Here is a 22701-nt window from a genome sequence, read left to right as displayed (position 1 = left end):
AACAATAATCCAGGCAATGTGGATTATGGTTTGCTTTTACTGTTTTGGTTTTTTTTTTGCTGAGGGGGAGCGGTGCGCCTTTTACCCTTCAGGTACTCTTTCACAGCTGTTTCCTAGCTCTTTACTGGGACTTCTGTGCCTTCTCTTTCCATGGCGGCAAAGATGGCACAAGCCCCTTCTTGGGGCCACCAGGGTCCCCAGCTATTTTGGGGCTGCCTTTTCTTAAGTTTGTGGACTCCAAGCTGACAGGGAAATGGTTTCTGCCTGTCCTTCAGCCCTTACCTGCATGAAGTTAATCTCATTTACCCTGGCTGGGCCTTTCCCTCCCTCTTGCAGGTTATAACAACCTTGTGTTTGGGAGCAGGGAGTTTCCTCCCCTCTGGGTGCACCTCGGTGTTACTTCCGTGACTTTGGCAGCAGACACTCCTCCCTGTCATGAGGGGAGCGAGGCCGGGCCAGGCCGCCCTTTGCCCCGGGGTGGCTTGGGGGCCGTGGGAGGACAGACTTCCCCTCGGCTGTGGCCTGTCTCCCAGTCTCATAGCTCTGCTGGGGGCAGTGGAGCAGCTTGCAATATTCCTTGCTCTTCCTCTGGGTGCTGGGAAGTTAGTTTGTGCCTGGCCCTGACTTGCTGTGCCTCTCTGGCCCTGAGGAAAAGGGTGTAATGTCTGCAAGTGCCTCCATTTCCTTCTGTTTTCTGGCAGCCTTCATAGTGCGGTTCTCTGCAAGGAACACTTCCTTCTAATTAAGTGTTAAGACAGACATAGCATTACAAGTTGTTCTTCCCCACGTGCCATTCATGTAGTTTTTGACGTCTGGGAGAAGGTGTCTTTTTTTCCCCACCTTTCTCCCCTGACTGCTGCTGCTGCTGGGATGGGTTCTATCATACTCATTTTTTATTTTTAGGAATGCCAAAACTTGGTTAGGATTCCAACAAGTTTGTTATCCTAGAAACTTACTCAACGAGCGTAGGCTAAAGAGGAGCCTCTTCCAGGAGAAACACCTACCTCCTGCTCAACCTTCACCCATGTGACCTCCATGGCTGCACAGTTCCCTCTTTATGAACCTGGGGAGACTTGCAGAATGCTTGCTTTCATGCCCTCATGCTGTCATTCCTGGTGATACCTGAAAATGGTGCCTACTCAAAAAGGTAAGATGGTAGGAGCCAGCAAAACACAGCAACCACAAATTTGGAGAGATGTGACATCTTTGTCCCCGGTTCGGGTGGGGCTGCCAGAGGGAAGTTGTAAATATGTACTTTTTTCCAAGCCACACAAAACCCGTTAGTTTAAGGGATGCTCCTTGCCTTGTTCTCCTTCCCTCCCTTGCTGCGTATGCCTGTTCTCCCAGGCGTGAGACAAGGAAAGAAAAGAAGACCCGTTACATTTACAAACCAGTCAAAGTGAACGACCTCACGTCTTCGAGGCTGCAGGGAGTGAACTTTGTCTCTCCCAGAGGCATTTTCGTACTGCACTGGCAGCTCCAAAGCTCTGAACAAAAAGCAACTCATCTCCAAGAAAGACAGGCCTTTTTCCTACGTGTAACTGTCAAAAGTGTGAGCAGTGCACTTCCCTTGCCACACATGAGAAAAAGCTCCTGATAAGACAGACACCATGTTGAAAAAGAAGTGAGTTTTATCACATTTACCTCTCAAATCCTTTTTAGGTACAGTTGTTACAGATAATACCTGACATTATTTACACAAGAGAGGCTTGATCTTTTTTTCTGCTTTCCTGAGATTCTTTCCTTTGTTCAGTTGTTCAGTTTCGTTGTTTCTTGTGGACAGCTGGTGAATGCTGGTTTCCTCTTGTCATTCTTACTCTCGGCTTTCACAGAGCAGTGCAAAGGGAAAATGTTTCTCTCTGCTGACACAGATAGCCTGCCTGTTTCTGGCTTCTAGCAGGATTTTTGTTTGTTTGTTTCAGACAGAGGAACAGATGACAGATAGGTAAGTAAACAAGACTGAGAAAGGCATGCTTGTTAAATTTTGTTTCCCTGGACACAGCTGAAATGGATCTTCATGTAATGCTCATGCTTTTTCTCCCAGGGTTGTGCTGGAAGATCATTTCTGATTCCTTGCTACCTTTTCTCTGCCTGTTACTCTGATGTTTCTCTGCCTCTATCCTGTATACTTAGCATAAGCCAAATAAATACAGTATCCATGCATTTGTTATCAGACATTTTGAATTACTTGACTCAGCTGCTGCCAAGCTTGCTTATGGTCACCTTCTTGAGTGAGGTGTTTTTCCATGATTTCCAGCTGTCAGCACTATGAAAAATGATTCCTCATTTAACCTGAGCGAAAAACAGCTCTTATGTCTGGCTAACCTAGTGAGATGATGGATTGGCCCAACTTGTGCCATGAAAAAGTACACTTAAAATGTGCTTCCGAGAGAACAAAAACTCAAGGACGCATTTTGACATGCTACCAAAATTGGTTTGTAACTCCTTTTATAAGACTAACAAGAGGTCGTGCTGATTTTTTTCCAATCAGTTTTTCCAGCAGTCAGGTCCTGTTTGTTCTCGGTCCTGCCTGGAGGGTGCAAAATCTGAAGTCTCTTGTCTTCAGAAATGTTCTTTGGAAATCTTGAGTGTTTAGCAAGCTTTGTACAGTGGATAGATAGAATAGAGTGTGCTCTTCTGTTTCGATTTTGAGGTTTTCTTCAGGACTTCTACCCTCCAGTTTTTGCGTGGCCATTAAATTTTAAACATTTTGTTCTGTCATACCTGTTATACGAATACCCACAGGAGTCTCATGGATATCTATATAGTGTTTCAGTGGCAGGGGTCAGTGGACATCTCTCGGGTGTTATAAGGAGTTTCAGAAAACTATGTGATATTTGTTCCCTTGTTGGGAGCTTGAAGGTTCAGGGTTTTGTTTTGGCACAAGGGATGGGAAAATTGTTGTTTTGGCTTGCCAAGACCGTTTAGTTCAGCACAAACCACTACAGTGGGTTTCTGGATATCCCATTTGAAACCCATGGTTTGAAGATGGTGATCCAATTAAGATTATAATCTGCCAACAATTGCAGGGAGCAGGGGAAAGTGAATAAACAAATAAAAAAACCCAGATCTTGACACACATGTCCAAATTCCCTAAGGTTCTTCCAGTCCAAAATATTTTAGAATTTGCTTCCAGATCTTGGTTTCATTGCAGGTGTGTTGGTTCTAGTTTGCACTTAGCACCTCTAGTTTGTATAAAAATGTATCTAAATATTAGATATTTTTAAACAAATCAAGCAAGCAGATGCTTAGAGGAGAGTTATGCGTGTAGTTTCTTGGGTGGAATTGTGTTTCCAGAGTGACCTGCAAATCTAAACACCAGTGTCACTTTCTCAGCTGTTCTGTGGAAGGAAACGTAGCAGCTGCTGGCTTGTACTGTAGGCTACTTGTGGCATGCTCTGGGCTTCTGGCAATGCAATTAATATGCCAAACCAATACTCTGATTTAAACATGTCTATTAATGCACTGAATAAAAAAACTTAAGTGCAGTTTAAACAGTTATCAGAAAACCCTTCCTTATGCTCCTTTAGAATAAAAAAAAAAAAAAAAAAAAAAAAAAAAAAAAAAAAAGAAAAAATATAGAAGCAACTGATGATTAAATTGAAAAGCTAATAAATTATCTTAATCTTAGGCAGGAATAAAACACTCCTTAAGAATTCACGCAAAGTACTTAGTTTCCTTGCCTGGTTGTTATGGTCACTATACTTGAAAATATTTTTGGATTAAAAATCCCGTCTGTTTTGATTCAGCATCTGACTTATACACACATGTTCATCCTGTTTAAATACTTTGACTCAGTGGAAGAATTACACTAAGCAAATATATTCAGTGACCAGTAAATGAGAAAATATTGTACTTGTAGAATGTGAAAATGTAGACTGTGTAGTTGTATGTTTTGAAACCTCAAAACACTGGGTTTGTCTGTATAGACTCAATAGTAATTTTTTTTCTTGCTGTTTCAATTCGAGAATCTTTATTCCTTTGGTTAGCCAGTGTCAGGTGTTCATGGAAGAAACCCTTCACACTTCAGATGGTGACAAAAAAGAACAGGCAGCTTAATGCTACCAAACTAGGGGTGTGTCAAATCTCTCTCAAGAATGATAAACTCAATGGAGTTGTCTATTTTTAACCTCCTGTTCTTTCCTTTTGGCAGAGTAATCAGTGTTAGCTGAGCTATTTCACTGAATGAATCCAAGCAACTCTGTTGCTTTCTGAAATGGACAGAGGACTTTGCAAGAACGTTTCAAGTCTGCTTTAATATCTGAAGTCCTGTTTGGAAACACCATGTCAAATGAAGCCAGTTCAGACCAGAAGCTTTCTACAACAACAGTCAGTTCAGTTGCTGTTCAGGCTGGGGATGCCAGTATTGTTATAGCTGTACTTAAGGTAAGGCAGCAACTGCTAGATTGGCTTTCTGCTGCTTAGTGATTCCTACTTCTTTTAAATGTTCTGTGCAAATGAATAGTTAGCATAAAATGATAAGGCAAGGTCATTTAACCAGTTAACATCTAATAGAGCATCATTGGAAGTTAACCTTTCACAAGTTCTCTTTGTTGTTTGATGGGGGTATTTTTGGTTGGTGGGGTTTTTTTTGTTTTGGGGTTTTTTGTTTCTCTCTCTTTTTTTTTTTTTTTTTTTTTAATTTGGCCAAACTATGTAGGCTCTTAAAGGCAAAGAATTCTTCTTACTCTGTTTAAAAAGAGATAAAGACAGAGTGCCATGGAAATATGTTAATAAGCATGATGTTACCTTTAATCGTAGTTGAGACCCTCAAGAGTTTTTTTCAAACTATGCTCAGCAATAATTTTACATAATAAGTAGTCTACCAACTCCATAAATGCAGATTGTGTGTCTTTTTTTGAAGTATTTGCTGGGGGGGAAGCCTAAAACTGGTAATGAATGATGATTTTTGAAAGCTGTAAATTTATATTCCCATGTGTTTTAGTAGAAGCCCTTATGTGTTGTGCTTCTAAGCACCTAAAGGCCTGTTTTGTGAGCTGGAATCTGCACCTACAGCTTGCACAAAATTTGGCATGGGGAGTAAAGCTGGGTGCCTAGGTACTGAATCCCAGCTGGAATTTATTGACAGTTTGATTCTTCATTCTCCAGGCAACTTGGAAAACATACGAGTCTCAGCCACTACAGTTTGTCTGTAATGCAGAATAAGGTGATAATGAGTTGGGCTGTCACTGAATTAGGGTGATTATTCAGGATAGATTTACCTCAGTTGTGCCAGTGGGAAAGTTCTCTCCGATCAGTTCTCACCCTTCCTGGTAGACTCTGTCTGCCTCTGTGGGGGACTGATTTTCCTGCAAGGAGACCTAAGTTTAGGGTGAAGACTTTTATTTTTCCTGTGTGCTGTGGGAACCATGCTAGCCTCCAGTGACATCACTGCTTCATTCCGTATCACCATCCTCTCTCAGTTATACTTCTCAGATTGTAGCAGTTCTGGAACACAGTGAGGAAAGAATCAGCTATGCTTTGGGCTGCTGCTGAGCTTACGTTCCATGTGCATCCTTCAGGACACTATGGGAGTCTGCTGTTTGGGTTCCTATTCCAAAGGCTGTTAAGTGTCCCTGCTGCTAGTTGTACAACCTCTCTCTAGGTATACATTCAGTATATAGGTATGCTGGATCTGTGTGGTAGAAATAAGATTTGGGTTATGATCTTTGCATCTGCTGTAATATATTTGTAACTTCTGCCCACCCCCCATCCACCAAGTTTCCTAAACTATCTGTGCAATCTTCAGCTGAAAGCGGAGACGAGTTGGAGAAACCTTTTTGGCTCATTGTGATAATCTTACTCGTCACAGGCAAAACCAAATTTACAGTAGCTATCGGGTAAGACTCGAGTCTGGCATTTTGATACCTATTTCAAATGAAATGAAGTTTGTATTGTATTCTCTATGTCTTCATTCTGCAGTTGAATACATGTTTATGAGTCCCTGTCCTCCTATGACCATAGAAAGTATGAGTGAGGAGGCTGTGTGAGTAAATAAATAAAGGAAAGCTTGTGTTTTCTGAAGGCTGGAATTATTTACTTATTACAGTGTGGAAAATGGGTGAAGCTTCAGCTGGCTGAATCAACACCAAATTTATTAGAAATTGGCAGCAATCAAGATGAGACTAAAAAGCTACGGCAAGATCATGAATTCCTCCTAGCTAAACTTAAGGTAAGGCATGATAAGACCACAGAAAAATACATCCAGTGATTATAGTTCAGGTACAGCAGCTGACATAGCTGCCTGGGCCTCCTGTTGCGATGAGGTTGTTAGGTTAAGCTCCACAAGGGAAGAAATATATTCAGCCTTTGTCAGTGTAACAGATCAAAGTTAGGCCTCAGCACTGGAAAAATATGCTTAGTGTTAATTACCATTTTTTGATAACGGCAGCAAAGATGCACTGTTTTTTCCATTTTATACATTACTGTTCAGTCAAGTGAAAAATTCCCACAGCCCTCAGTAACTGCTAAATCTAATGGAATGTAAGTTTTTTTTTTTTTTTTTAATTCTTCAATGTTATGAAAAGTTTGATTAGTTCATAACAGCTGTAAACACAAGCAAGCTCTTTGTAAGTCTGCAGTAGACATTCCAGGCATATTTTTATTGAAAATTAATTGATGTAATTTACGCTAAGAATGATATCATACCGTTAAAAATTGCTTGTCTTGAGCTAGGAAGATTTTAGCTAGGTAACAGACCTCAAATCAGGTTTTAGCGTTCTTGAGAGTGTATTATAACAGCTCTGACATTTCAACACAAAGTGACATGCTTTCATGGAAAAGCTGAATTATTTTAAATGTGGATGTTTGACACTGAGAAGATTCTAAAGGCACCTAGGAGGAAATTTTATTTTCATGTTTTGATAGGGCAGCTTGACTTTATATCTGTAAACAAGTAAATTTCTCTAAAATTTTGGAGCTGTGTGCAGTGATTTATCTTAATGGATTTTATCTAGTTTAATTTTTTTTGAGATTACATGAAATTCAGATCTGAAAGAGCAAGCACAATCTGGATAGGATCAAGTGCATTTGATTTAATGCTAGTGGCTATGTACTGCCCCAGTCACTATTACTCTCAAATATATGTGAGGAAATCTTAACACAGTACGTAGGGAATGAAATCTAATATGATACATAGTGTGGATTTTGAATAATATGAAGAATAGGACTACAAAAGAAAACCCCACCCCCCAAAAAAACCCAAGAGCGTGGTTCAGTTATCTTCACTTATGCGAGTACCTCATCTTTATTTCCACCAGGGCTACACTTAGGCACTCTTGGAACAAGCTGCTGTATCCTGTTTGAACAATTCAGAATAAGCTGAGTTCTTACACACTGACAACAGCAAGCAGCTGAGTTTTCTTGCCTAATTGTAAAATAAAAAAAATAAAAAAATAAAAAAACCTTAAAAAGTGGAAAAAGAAAACACAGTAATTCCAATCTTTAAAAGAAAAACAAGGGTTCAAATAACATTCTACCATCAAGTCAAACCTTAGTGTGATATATATTTGTATTAGATATTGTTTGCTAAGTGGAAGAAAATAATATAAATTTTGTTCTAAGAGAGACCTTATAGGTTTTCCTGAAAACTTGTAAGGACATGAACAAGGACAGTAAAATAATAAAGTCCTCTCCATAGACTCCAACCTGGAAAAAATTGTATTAAAGAAAACAGAAAGTTAAAAAAAGGGGGGAAATATCCCCAAAATGCTGTTATAGATGAAATCTCTAGATGAACTTTCAAGCTGCTATTCTATTTTTTTTTTTTTTAAGAAGTCTTTAAACTAAAATTTTTTTTGGATATGTTTCTTTTTGTTAAAAAAAAAAACTTAAATATTGAACAAATTAAATAATCCAACAGCATTTCATGCTCTCTTATGTTCATGCAAATGTTTCACTTTCTATTCCTATTAGTCTAGATGTATGGAAACTTAAGTTTGTTTTTCATTTAACAGCATTTACCTTGTTTTCTGTTCACAATAAATATTAAAATAATAAAATAATCACAAATATTTTAGTTAATATTAATGAAAACGCTAAAATTTTTCACTCATATTTGTGAGGCCTTGTGAATGATTGCTTGAACCCAGAAGACTGATCCTCATTTGGATCTCCAGAACTTAATAGATTATATCAGATCAGAAAATTTATTATGCATAAATTGTTAAAGAATGCTTGTCATCCAAATATATCAGGAACAAATACTCATTATTTCATGTTTTATACTTGCAGTCCTTGCAAAATTCAGCACTGATTAATGAACATTCTGTAAAAGGATTAAGTTCCAAATAACTATTTTTTCTTCAATAATTTAAGATCTGCAATAATATAGGACTGCAATATCGTTATAATTTGTAATGACTGTGCATTTTTCAGACATGACCCTTTCTGTCTTGCAGTAAGCTGTTAACACTTGTCAGTAATTATTCAGTCTTAAGTTACTAAATCCACTCATCAAAAGTTTTTACAAGGACAATTCTAAGTCTTTGAAGTATTGATTAAAGAAATTTTTCCACTTAGCAATTGTTAATGAATTATGCATTAGTTATGTGAATATGGATAAAGAGGTAGTAGTGTTTCAATCTTCAACATTTATGGGCATAAAAATTTAGTTACTTATGAGAGGATAAAAAAAATTTTAGAAATGTGGGCAGGAGAGGGGTTGAAAAGATAATACAAAATTGCTGTTGTTAGATGATCCTTGTTTTGATGATGTCCAGTATACACAATTCTATTTGATCTTTTACCCTTAGTGAAAAACATAATTTTGTAAATTTTATCAAGAATTAATTATACAAATACATGAATGTTCTCCCAGCTGCAGTCTTATCCAGCACAGTTTTTAATTCTTCCATATCGACTTCAAGTTATTATTTTCAATTACTAACTTGATCCAACTGACTCCATCAATGATAGTATATGGCAGCATATAACATATTTATTTTTGCTCTTAATTAGATCTTGGGGTCTGGAATGCATTATAAATACCCTAAAAAAAAAAAGGTAAAGATGAAGCTAAGGTCTTGTGCTCAAGTAAAACATGTTCCAGTTACGTGGCAAGATTGTGCTATTTTACCTCAGGTTTACACATCTTTTTAAACCCCTTACATGCAACTGTAGTAATGCTAATATAGTATATAGGAAATCAGAAAGATCTTGTTAGAACAGCACATTTATGAAAATGAAGGCTACCATAAAATAAATTATGAATATCCATCAAAAAAAGATCATTTAATTTAAAATAGTGCATTTATTACACTTAGTGTTTCTATTGATGATGATTTGAATTGCTTCAATGATTAAACTTGTATGAATTTGAAAAGTTGCTAAATGCCATATGAGCTTCATTTGTTTTTTATCGGTCTGTAAATTTTCAAAGTAAGAAGATTAGAAAGTTGCATTATAGCAAGAGGAAAAAAGTTTATATTTTTCTACTGCACTTCATTAAAGAGAAGGGAGGATGGAATCCTTACTTTTTTTAATTTTAGAGCTAGAAATGGTTTACAAGTAGAAAACACTATAATTAAGAATTTTTCCACTCGGATCCCCAGGAAATGTATACAACTTTGTATATTGTGGATTTTTTCAGTCACCTGATTTTAAAATACAACAGTGAGGCAGCTTTGAATTGTTTTTCTATTTCTCTTTTACTGTTATATTAAAAAAAATGCGAAATAAATCATGTATTGTGACAGATACTAGTACTGGACACACATATGCTTAACTTTGCTGATTAATTCAATAAAATTCGAAGTTAAGTATTTGTGTAGGATAGGCAAAAATTCCTGAACCAGCAATGATTTGAGTGTGAAACTAGTCCTGCTTAAGAGGGAAGAGCTAGTTGATTAATACTAAATACATCTTTGGAATCAGTGCTGAAGAACCTATGGACTTTTAGAAGATAATTTATGGAATAATTGAACATGCTGGCATTATCCCATGTCATTTTACAAACTCATTCTGGTTTTGATCATCCTTTTGCTTTTTAGTTTCATTATTCTCATCACAGTATATGTATTGTAAGTTACAATCAAAATATTTGGGCCAAATTCTTTCATTGGCTTTATACATTGAGGACTCACAGGTGTAAGTAAGGAAAAAATTTGGCACAACGACGGGTGATTAGTTTATAGTAATTCTGATGCTAGAGAAAAAGGAATGTAATCCAGCTCACTATTCCAGGGAATTGTTTTTGGCTTAGCAATGTTAACAGGAGTTAAAAAACTCTAAATAACCATTTGACACTCAGTAAGGCAGATGGTACTTTAAAGGGCAATAGCAACAGACCCATTGAATGAGAAAGCGGTGATTTTTAGAACCTTTCTTTACTGCTTTTAATGTTCAGAATTACTGTGATAAAACTGGTGTGTATACTTTAGGGCATTAGGAAAAAACATATCCAAGTTTCCTATGATAGAATGTACTCTGTCATACTCACTACTGATTTAAATTTGTTCTATTGAATTTGGGAATTTGGAACACCCAATTATTTTAACAAAAAGCAGAATACATCTTTTGAAAAGTTCCCCATTTCAAATGTTTATGGATTCAGAAACAGACATGTTACTGTTAATAGAGTTGAACGAATAAATGCTGAACAGGAAATAATAAAACTGAGGCTAAACAAAAAAACATGATGTGCATGATGTTTACAACAACTAGTTAATATTTCTTTCAGTGTTCTTGAAATTTCATTTGTAATATTGATGTGCTTTATAGTGGAAATTATTCTATTTGTTTTTGTTCAGTTGTCATAGTGACTACTAGTAAACTGGAAGATTAATAGAACTTGTTTAGTATCAGGAAAATTCCTATATGTTGTCACTTGTTCTAAGCAAACGTACAGATTTGCTTTCCTTTGGACATAAATTTGGTGTTGTAAGTGTTAAAGAACTACGTATCCTTTTATAATTGATGAATTCATTTGACAGGTCTAGATGCTGCTAACACTTAAATGTATTCATTGTTGCAGGTTCCATGAACTGAAATAAAATGTTTCTTTTGAATATGGTTAAGGATTAAGCATAATTGTTTTTAGGTTTGGAATCATAGCCCTTTCTCTTTGGGATTTGACCCTTCAGTGGTATCAACTAATATGTTCTGATTATAAACTAATATATTCTGTTTCTGTTTTTCTAAGTTAGACCGTATCAGCAGTAACAGTTTTGTTGAAAACATCGACTCCTATGATTTCATGCAAGTCTCCTTCCTAACATTCGCCTCATCCTTGTTTAGATGACCTCCACTAGGTTTATACATTCTGGAAATGCAAATATATATATATATATATATACACGTATGTTTTCATATCTCATTCTTTACAATTTCAAATAAATGAGAGAAGAGTCAAAACCAGAAAAACTTAAGAGACAAAGCTTCCAGGAGGTAAAACGGTATTGATTACCTTGTGCATACATATTTCTCTGCCTTTCTGTTCTCCATAATTCAGTTGTTTCCAACAGAATCCCTGTTCAGAGATAACAAGCTTTCTTAATGTTTGAATCTCCCAATATTAATGCTTTCTGGATCATTTTTTTAAAAAAAAAAAAAAAAAAATACTGTGTGTCTGTTGCCATGCTTTTGGCTATGACAATGTTAAAATCCCCACTAAGGCAAACAGCGGCATTCTTGGTTTGCATCCAAAGTTCTGTTTTTTATCATAAAAGAGACTGTAGCAGAACCGCTACAAAACAGAAATAAATCTAGCCTATGAACTTAAGTTTAAAACCAATGCTGTTATTAATTTGGTTCATGAACCTGAAGATTGCTCCTAATTATTTTATTTACTTCAATTCACAGAGCATAAATTGCAAAATAGTAATTTATATGCTAATGTACAAGAAAAACAAATTAGAAAATTACATTCTTCAAAAAGCAATAATATAATATGCTCATTTTTTGCATTTGATATGTTTTAAATTAGTCTTTCAGCTATTTCAAGTAAAAATATTTTCATAATGCTTATTTTTCAGTAAATTTGTCATGGAAGAAATGATTTGTTAATATCTTCTGAATCATTTATAATTAATTATTAAGGTACCCAGCAGTACAATTAGCAGCAAAGTACAGCTGCATTTTCATTGTAAAGCAGAGATGATTTTGCAATTGATTTGAGGGGTTAAAAAAAAGAAGGGGAAAGGTATGATTTAATAAATATCTTTTTCAATGTTCAGCTCACTCACTAGTTTCAATATTTGCATAAACAACATTCCTACTGAAATAGTATTTTTCTCAAAATAGTTTTAGGACTACTTTCTAGGCTTCAAGGTAATAACTATTTGTGTTGTATAATTTCAGTGCTACCTATAAATGAAGATTAATTGTAGCAGCATCTCAGTGACAAGGGTAGTTTACACCTCTGAAAATTCCGTATTACAATATTCGCTGTAAGAATTTGAAGCTGGACCTTTGTACTGCATAAAACATGAGCCCAAGTGTGAAATTTGGCCCAAAATAATAATGAGAAGAAATATAAGGAAGGAAGAAGGAAAGAAACAACGGAGTAGGGTTGGGGTTTAAAGATAAACTAGGTATAATTCCGTAATTATGAAAGAAATGTGTGATCCAGTCAGATGCGCATGCGAGTCTGCTCAATCTGTTTGACAAGCCCTACCTGTTTTTCAGGAAATGACAATGAGAGGCAGAAATAGATGGAAAAAAGAATGAAAGGTGGAGAGTTTTCAAAAATTCTCTCCTTACAGAGCAATCCAATACTCAGCTCCGATGAGAATATTGTTCATTGGGAACAATCTGATCATGCACCTCATCATGAAATGGTGAACCTGAAATGAACCTGATTATGAAAGGAAGAGGGTCAGGAGGAAGCTGATGAACTTCAGTTGTATAATAACAGAAATCTTACACTGTTTAACAATCCAAATACAAGGTCATGCACTTAAAGTAATGGCAAGAATTTCTCTTGCGGCCTTAAGTTTAATACTTGATTGTAGAACAAGTTTTAACAGCCATGGCTGTGGAAGCCGTCTAGGATCTGGTACTCACAACTATTCTGAAGGGAATTAGGAAGTACGAAATTTAGAATTCTGGTCATCTATACTGAAAAAAGCCAACATTAAACTGATGGTAGGTTTATCCTAGTAGGGATATCAAAGGGAAGCGTATCATCTTATTTCTTAGAGTGGACTAAGAAAATATTTTGTCTGGATTAGCAGAGAGACTGAGATTGTCATAAATGTATTGCGTGGGTAAACACCACAGGAGAGCTATTTTAAGTGTGAACCATTTTCAATAGACATTAAAAAAAATTTAATATTAAGTCTATTTCAAAGTTTCCATGAATCGGTTATAAAAACAAAAAAGTTATTACACACGAACAATTTTGTAATTCTTTTTTGTAACTTGATGCACCATGGGTTTTTGCATTTCATTAAATATGGCACTATACTTTGCTTTAGCTTTCAAATTTTCTTTGGTTCGGTTTCAATTCATCACACAGTAATTAAATGAAGCATGACTGATAGTTTTCGAAAGTTATCCCACTTTTCCCTGTGTCTTGGGGACTGTGTGTCTCACAGCTAATCAATTACTGAAAAATACAGCACGCTGGTCAGGTACAAATGTTAATTAACAACCTGTTTGGAAAAAAGGCTTCTAAAAGAAGGAAATCTACTTCTGCACCCTATATCAATTTTACAGTGTCCATCCTGAGTACTTAGGAAATCTTATACATTTGAAATGTCTTTTTAATATACTGGAGCTGATGCAATGTCAGGATAAATGCACATCTAGTTGTACTCCAAAATATAAAAAAGCCAGCTCTTTAAAAAGTCAGACCCTGCCAAGAAATTCCAAATGGAACTACCTCTGATGCCACCTGTTTTTCCACAGTGTATTCAGGACAGCTGTCAAAGTGGTATGTAAATTTGGGCAAAATTAACCTACTAGTGACAAGCAATCTGTGTGTGAAGTTCTGAAAATATTTTACCTTTTTTTTTTTTTTTTTAACATGTCAGTATTAAGTCATGGCAATTATTTCTTTTCATAGGTTAATATTAAGATGTTGAATTAGTAAAGAGACTATCAATATCACATACCCATTTAATTCCTGTTATATTAGTTACAGAGCTGTTCCAGAATGTAAAGAAAATCTCATGCTGGATAATTAATGAATGCCATTACTTTTATAGAGTTGTTGTGCATGCAGTCATTTTATGCCTCAGTAAGAAACGTAATAATGGCTTCTCTTAGTGCCTTACTTCATCAACTTTTTATCCAGTAGTATTAAAATGGCTGGTTTAGAAGTAGCATTTATTTTTTAGACGTATTCAAAGCATTCGACAGCTGCTCTCTTAACCCGTTCCTGCCCTTGCATGCCGGTGTTATTCACAGACAAAAAAAAAGGTGAAATACTTGCTACTGCACTCAAAATTCTCTGGAAGAAAATATGTGTTCAATGCAACATAGGAAATGACACCTCTCTGTATGCCTTAAATTATGGACTCAGGTTATCAACTAATTTCTTCTGTTATGCTAATTTTATTAAACAGAGCCTGTCAATATCTTATCTTGGAGATGTGGTATTTTAGTGGAAAGTGTACAGATACTCAAAAAGATAAAAATGTTTACAAAGTCTCCCTTCACTTGTTTCATAGACTAGCTTCTTTGTTTTTCTTTTTTTCGGATGGTTCAAACATCCATCATGAGTATGAAAGTGATTTAATTGTTATTACTGGAATGTGAAAAAATGCTGAGGACCAAATTCAGTTTAGAGTTATAGTTATTCCTGATGAAGTAAATTCAGATCCTGGGTCTTCAATAGTTTGATGGGAGAGGTCTGTAGGACATCATCTTTCCCAGGGCATGTGGGAGTCTTCTGAATTTCCTCAGCAGGGTCTACCAATATGGGTCTTCTAAAGCCCAGACATGGTTAAAAGTTATCTTTAGTCTTCTGTCCTTTAAAATAGCCTGTGGAAGGGCAGCATAAATTCCATCTACCTACTGCTTGGGTTTTTTTGGGGTGCTTGGGTTTTTTTTGTTTGGGTTCAGTTTTTTCTTTTTAAGTGCTGGTTGTGGTCTAACACAAAATGAATTTTGTGTTTCCTCGAACCAACAAGTAAATTTTCAGTAAAAATTTTGATATAATTAATAAACAAGAAATTAAGCTGGTTAAACGCTTCAAGGTGTTAGCCTGCTCTAACCTCTTTAGAAGACAGAGGAGAGACCAAAAGGGCTAAAGCAGCATTGATTTCCTTTCACCCTAAGGATCAATGTTTATGCTTTGGAGTGTAAATAGGCTTGTTGAACATATCAACATACAGAGGCTGGACAGTGGATTTGCATATGCTAGTAAACATTGCTACTTGGCCATGTTCTGCAAAATAAAGACACTACATGTAAGTCTGAAAAAAGTCTGTGGGGACCATTGAGCTATACATGCAGAGTCATTTTCAGCTAACTAATGAGCAAATTCCTATCAATGGTTGCAAAAATTATGAAGGGAAGTTGTTGGCTTTTTTATTTTTAAAGTAATCTTTATTCTTCAATTCAATTAGCTAGCATAAACAATGTTGAATTGAAAGTACCTGAAGATGCAGCACCCCATAATGGTTGCTTAGTTTGAGAGATTCACTGACTATCCTCCCGATAAATGCCTCCATCCATCTGTTAGAAAAATGATTATTTGTGCAGAGCTGGCTACAAGCAGTTTATGTCTATAAAAGAGATGCCCAGGAGCAGCCTTGCATGAGCTACCCAAATGAGTTTTTTGTTGTTGTCTTAGCACTGTTTCTGAGTTGCCAATGCAAGAAGGGCATGATTTATTCTGCCCATTCATCCAGTACTTGATACTTTTTTGAAGCTCTTGAAAGTCAGATCTAGTATGAAATTTTGCCATCTCAAGAAAAGCAGAAATGATCAATGTGTTTTCATTGGACAGGAAGGGTAAAATGCTGCTTACTGCACACTTTTTTTTATCGTACCGGAAAACTTTATTGGTTTGGCAGAAACTGGTAGATATTTTTAAAGAGCTGTTTAAGTTAAACTTTACCTAAAAATACGAGTGAATTGAACATTAGCAGTTTTATTGAAAGACAGTTTTTTCATAGAGCAAAAAGGAACCCAAAACCTGTAATGATTACATAAAGTTATAGAGTAACAGAAATATACCTTAAACATGCATTATTTTTTCCCACAGCCCTACTTTGACAGGTTTTAAGTATTTCTTAAATGTGATGAACAAAGGTTAAAGCAAGGCACCTCCTTGGCCCCAGAGCCAAGAAAGCATGTTTTTTTCTCTTCTATGAATAATATGTATTCCCTAAAATACATCTCATCAGCCATGGAATGAGCATGGATTTGGTAAGAACTGCAGTATTAACTCTATTTCCTGCACTATATATTGGTTTGCCTTTTTTTTTTTTTTTTTTGCTAAACTGAATTTTAGAAATTGAAGTTTCGGAATTAAAATTCAAAATGCAATGAAAGCATAAATAAGGAAATCCAATTACACTTAAATAGAGCAGGCTTAGGTCAAATAAGTATATTAATAATTCTAGCTGTATATGCTCTAAGTATACTTCTTTAACTATGCCATAAGGTTAGATATTCTTGTATATTTGCATATAAGTGATTGTGAGCAATGAACAGTTTTGCAAGCTCAAGACAATGCCAAAACTCTAATCGGAATCAGTACATAACAATTTCTTTTGTATATAAGTGTATGAAGGTGGGACCATGAAACTATTCAACCAGAAATGATAAGGTAAGTGAGCAACTGAAAGGTGTCTGAGGAGCACTATTGCGTACGGTAATTGAAAACCTTCTGGATACTTTGCTGCATATGGGTAATACAGTAATTGGGTTATTAGAAACCTATGTTGTTTCTGGTTTGAAAGTTATATTCTGAGTTCTGGCAGCAGGTCTATCTTATGCTTACACCTTGTATGGATGTCTGTGAACTAACTTTAAATCAACTATCTCAGACATAGCTAGCAGTGTAGCATTTATGCTTACACCTTGTATGGATGTCTGATCTCAGACATAGCTAGCAGTGCAGCAGCAGTAGTATGAACCACAGTTACCTGCTGCTTCCACTAAAATTGTCTGCCCAACTTTAGTCGTATACCTTTAGAAACCTTTCTAGGAATGATTCTATGTCCATCAAGAACAGGACTTTTTCATTTGCAGCTGGTGCATTTCTTGTGCTCAAAGCCCTATAACGCTTAGTTAAGTTCCAAGCATCCTGTGGCAAGAAGTGATAAGTTGCAATTGTTCTCAGCTCTTTTTTTGAGCTGCACTGCACTAAAGGATTTATAGTGCAGATGGCAGAAATATTTGGTCGCGACTTTCAGTGAAGATACAGTGAAAGTAATAAAAACAACTTGAGAAGTAAATACTGCACTAGCACTGAGCTATAAGCTGCTGACACTGCACTGAATGAGTGACTTAAAATTTACCACAGGTGTGTCTTCACCAGCTGCATTCAAAACAGATACCATAGTGTACACTTACCCATGGCTGCACCATTTTCTCTGAAGCAATACCATTGCAAACTGGCAGCACTGTGAATGAGCACACTCAAATTGGCAAGGACAGGAGACAAGATTAAGAAACAGGAGAGAACTTGATTAAACTAGAGATGGCTGCAGTTACAGTTAATTCAGTGTATTATTATTGTTGTGTTAAATACTGTTGTTGCTATATATACTTTTGTATAAAAGTATGATTCTTGCAGTTTATGAACTGTTGTGGCACAATTTTGTCAAACATCTCACAGGTCTTCCTGGTAATTTTTTTATAAATGATTCTTTAGGAGTAAGCTTTCCCTGTGAAGAGAGGTGTTAATTTCAATTTAATACAATGCAATGAGATCTTGGTGATGTATACTGATTTTAAAAAAAAAAAAAAAAAAAAAAAAAAAGAAGGTTTAAAGGCAATCAGCAGTAAATCTTTATGAGCAGTGATATTCAACATATTGTTAACTCTTGCACCTGCCCCAGGTGTTGCTGGCTCAGAAAGGCATTTCTTCTTCTGTCCCAGGTTCTCCTGTCTGGCTCCTGTTTCCTCTTTCCTTTTCTCAGCTGGGATTAAGTACAGCCAGGGGTAAAATTGAACAGATGCTTACAATGCACAGAGAAATGACATATGTACAACTGATAGGATTTTTCCAGAATATTAGACTGTGGAGCAGGTTTGACTTGACTTTTTAGGCTTGATCAGGCCATAAGATATTTTGGCTTTTTTCTTTTTTTATTGCCACGTAAACTGGTTTGAGGAGTTTAAAATCTATAAACTCAGTAGCTTTCCTATTGAAGATTACACTGAAATGAAATGTGAAGATCAGATGCACATACTTCAGTGCAACTTTTCGCAGCTCTGCATAAGGTTTGCCAAGATTTAGAAATATTGTGAGTAGTTCATGCCTTGGTATGCTCCTTGCAGTAGAAAGTCTATTTTTTCCCCTCTAAAACCAATATTAGCTACATAATATTTTATAGATAATGTTGTTGAAATGAGATAATTCTGTAGCAGCAGAGACATACAAATATCTCAGCATGTTTGAAGCAGCTTTGTAGCCTGTAGATTACAACTAAAAATGTCTGCCTATAAAATAAGAGGGTAGACTGTGTGTTACAACATAAAATAACTTTAACTTAGTAGTTAGGAAAAAAAATAATCATATGACCTTTCACATTCTTTAGAACATTTGGAGGTAAGAATCTGCAATGGAGCACAGCACTCATAGCAAATAAGGAAGTAGTTTGGGAAGTGATAAGCTGTCTTTGGGTTATGTCAGCCTTGGGCTGGAACGTCTGCTGAACTATCTTGGACAAAACATGGAGGGAGCAAAGAAACAGAGGGCAAAAGGCTTTTTCAGTAATAACTATCTCTGGTCTGTACATTCTACACTGTTTTATGTTTCTGACCTCAAGAAACAATCTCGTGGTTTCCCTCTTCACTAGAGCCACACTTTGCAGGTTGGAAATAAACTGGGGGCTTTCAGGACTCCAGCTCTCTGCAAGCCTCTTGAAGTGGCTGGAAAGGGAGGGGATGAGGATCTCACCCGTGGTATCAATTGTTAAAACTGTGGGTTTGGTTTGGATCTTGCCTGTTGAGGGTAGGTAGCTTCCCAGAGAAGCAAGTATCTTCACGGGTTTCTAGTCTTCTCACCAAATTTTAGAACAATCCAAATGATGAAAATTTTAACACTGCATAAAACTGAATTGACATTTAGTACTTGAACTCTGACATGAACTTCCTTTTCCTACTAAAAGATCGTGAATCAAAATCAAAGAATCAAAAAACCACATGGACTTTATTTGTTGTAGGACATAGCCGTAAGTTTTAGGTCTATTTTAAAATAAACTTTAGGACATTATAACCAGTTCCTAGTGTTGAGTGATAAATGACAAGACTGGAGAATGACACCCAGTCTGCACACGAAACCTTTGTTCATTGTTTTGTTTTCTCTTTTGTGGTCTCTTCATATGCCTTCATTCATCAGTAGTTAAGCTATTGAAAAAATGAATGAAATCCATAAACCTTATTTATTTTCCATTTTTATAGCTTTTTAAAAAATCATATCATATTTCCTGATTCATTATCCTTCTCAAATATTGTTTTTCTAAATGTAAAATATTGTTAGTGTTGAATTTGGTTCTTGAGTGCTATTGCTTTGAGTAAGCTGAGCTGTTACAGAAGAGTGAAACATTTTTATGTCCTGTAGACAAGCAGAGCTCTAGGCATTTCATGTCATGTTATCATATGCAGTTACAAAATATTGATTATTTTGATGAAATTGGGCAGAGAAAAAAGCCGTGTGACAGAAAATTAGTAATAAATTCCTCTTTTATATATCTGAAAAGCTAGTCAAATTATCCTTGACTGTCTTCATGGTACAATAACATTGTACCATGTACCAATAACATTTATACTGTGCTTTTATTATGGTAGTCTTTTAAAATCATCTTCCAAGCAGTCTGGCTTTGTTTTCAAAATAGATTCTGAGAATCAATATCTAGGTCTGTTTTGAAGGAATGTAAATGTCATACCCTGCCTTTACGTTGTCTGTGAAATGTAATGAATGATAACAGGAACAGCTGGCCTTAGAAATGAATTGGAAGACTAAAATATACTTACGCTGCTCTTCAAATACTCTATACATTCAATATTATAGTTATGCGTACTCATTTACCTATTGGCAAGTGGCTTCAGTTAAAGAAATTGTTCGTTAGTATTCCTTGTGCAAAAGCTTAAGAACAAATTCAGCGGTGTAATTAGTAAGATGAGAACGAAAAAGCACATGAGCCTAACTACCAATTTTACCAGCATTATATAACACAATAGAAATGTGACTACACTGTTAATGATTAATCTAGGTTTGCTTTAGATGTGCTTGATCTGTTTTTATTGTGCAAATCCCATGCATCTGAAGTTAACAATTGGAAAATAGAGGATGGGGCCTGATAAGATGGGTAAAAAGGCCTTTCAGACAAAGTAACTTTGTCCTTCCTTTTGGTATTGTATTGACCATTGGAGATTTCAAGACCTTACCTAAAACGCAGTGTTCTCAAACAAGGAGAAAAAGATGTGCCTTATGCGGCCATTGTGCCTGTAGGTTACATCTAAAGGCAATTACTAGCCGGGGAGCGCCTCCCCTTCATTGTTTTCAGTAAAACGTAATAGGTTTTGTAAGAGAGGTGGGAATACTATATACTACCCTTTTGCTAATTTCCCAATTCCTTGATAAATAATCAGGGAAAATAACCCCTGACTTTTTTTGTCATTTTTAACTGAAAACAATGCCTGTTAGAAAACAAATCTGGAGATTTAATATGCTAGCCACCACTTAGAGCAAGCTTTTTGTTTTCAGCAGAATGATTTTGACTGCACTCTTAGAATTCTGATGTAATTTTTTATGGAATATCTATTTCAGATGTCTCATAACTTCATTCTCCACTAAAAGCCAATATTTCCTCCAGGATTGTTTCTCCAATAATAAGCAGCTTTGCTGAACTTCTGTGATGTCTGAAAGAACTGTCATGATTAGGAAACCCAACAAATAAAGGAAAGTGGACATAATGGAGTCATGACAGCAGAATTTTCTGGTTTTGTTTTATATTATTTAACTTCTGGTGATCACTTTTTCAAATGAAGTCAAACTTATCTGCTAAAAGCTAATGCTTGGCATAAAGAAGTTTGAAAATCATTTTACAGCAAAAATATTGGTAAAGCATTTTCAACTATATCTAGTAAGCACTCTGAAGTATGTCTACATTAACCTCATCCTAGTCTGCCATCACAGGTCGAGGAAGTCACATTCTTGTTTATTTCATTCATTCATCTTCTGTCATGATATTTCTTTTATTCTACACTTTGGGCCTTAAAGCTTCCACAAGACTTTCACAAGATATTTTATTCAAGGTGCTAGCAAACAAACAAACTTCCTTTAGGTCTGTTGGCCAGAATTCATCCAACGCAGGTAACACTTGGCAGTTAGTACTTGGAGTTCAGAGTTTTTTTGAGGTTGAACAAAGAACCAAGGCTTTGTTTGCTCTGAAGAGATTGTGCATATATTTAGCAAAATCCAGTCTTACATGGAAAACATAAAAATTTTATGTCTCTGACAGTATAAAAATAATTGAGAAATTATGATGCAAACTAATAAAAGGAAAACCAAGAAAGAGTTGAAAGAACTGTGCTTAAAGATTCCAGTGAAAGATGAACTGAGCTCATGAAAATTTTAAATTAAAATCCATTAACTTATTACCATTGTTTTGATGAACCTGGGGTTTAAATTTTATTAATTGTACAACCATATAATCTCTCCAGTTTAAAAATTATTATGAATCAGTGCTGCTTTTTTTTTAAATTTCTAATAATAAGGATCCTGACTGCTACATGTAAGAGTAGAAAAACACCTGCAGCAAGCCTCAGTTACCTTGTCAGCTAGATAAATATTATTGAATAAAAGTTGACTGGAATACTTTAGATTAGATTCCCAAGGCGAGCTGTTTTTCCTGATCTGTTTTTTGTCTCATTGTGCTATAATGGAGATATAAAACAGTTGCTATCAATAGTTACATCAGAGTGACAGTATCTACTCCATGTAAATGACCTCATTTAAAGTCAAAGCATCATTTTAAATAAATGTTAATCAGATTTCTACTTTAGTACAGAATAGGTAGCATTTGGGAGTTTCCGCTTCTGCTCTCATATTATGAGGCAATCAGGATGGGGATTCAACAGAACAAAAAGAACTGGTTTTACAAGAAGGATTAGAAAACATCATTTCCTCTTCTTGGTACTCAGAAAATAACATGGATTGTGTATTGTTCTCTAGAACACGGGCTTTTGATCAGATGCTCTTTTTGATGGGTTTGTCACCAAACAATAAGCATGCATTCATGTTGCTGATAATGACTTTTCTATATACTGTGGAAAAAGATGTGTTTGTTGGAGCTGCTCTCATGCCTGTTAATTTTAGCACTGTTTGTTTTCATAGTTGGTTGTCTGTGAAGTCAAGTTAATATAATCTCTTTTTTTTTCTTTTCTTTTTTTTTTTCCACAAAGAAAGAATAAAAGTTCCATAGTTTATTATACTGTTCTCACAGTATTGCTTTTAGAGAGAACTGATGAACCTCTTCAGTTCAGGCTGATAGTAGTAGCTGTGTAGTACACAAGGTCTAGGGAGGACTGGAGGTTATGGTTCTGTGTTTAGAACAATGAAGTTTTCTGCAATTT

At 35.8% G+C, this 22701-nt stretch overlaps 1 protein-coding gene across 1 annotated transcript in view; it reads left to right on the top strand.

Annotated features, from left to right (window-relative positions):
• The first annotated feature begins 4284 nt into the window (after nt 1–4284).
• CCDC141 (coiled-coil domain containing 141) overlaps nt 4285–22701 on the top strand; it is an 89298-nt gene continuing 70881 nt past the window's right edge. The window contains exons 1-2 of the mRNA XM_009885624.1: nt 4285–4386; nt 6050–6172. Of these exons, the coding sequence (XP_009883926.1) occupies nt 4285–4386; nt 6050–6172 (225 nt within the window). The remainder of the gene's footprint in view (nt 4387–6049; nt 6173–22701) is intronic.

Source organism: Charadrius vociferus, unplaced genomic scaffold (genome assembly GCF_000708025.1).
Source record: "Charadrius vociferus isolate BGI_N301 unplaced genomic scaffold, ASM70802v2 scaffold315, whole genome shotgun sequence".
Lineage (NCBI taxonomy): Eukaryota > Metazoa > Chordata > Aves > Charadriiformes > Charadriidae > Charadrius > Charadrius vociferus.
This window is presented reverse-complemented; position numbering and strand designations above follow the sequence as displayed.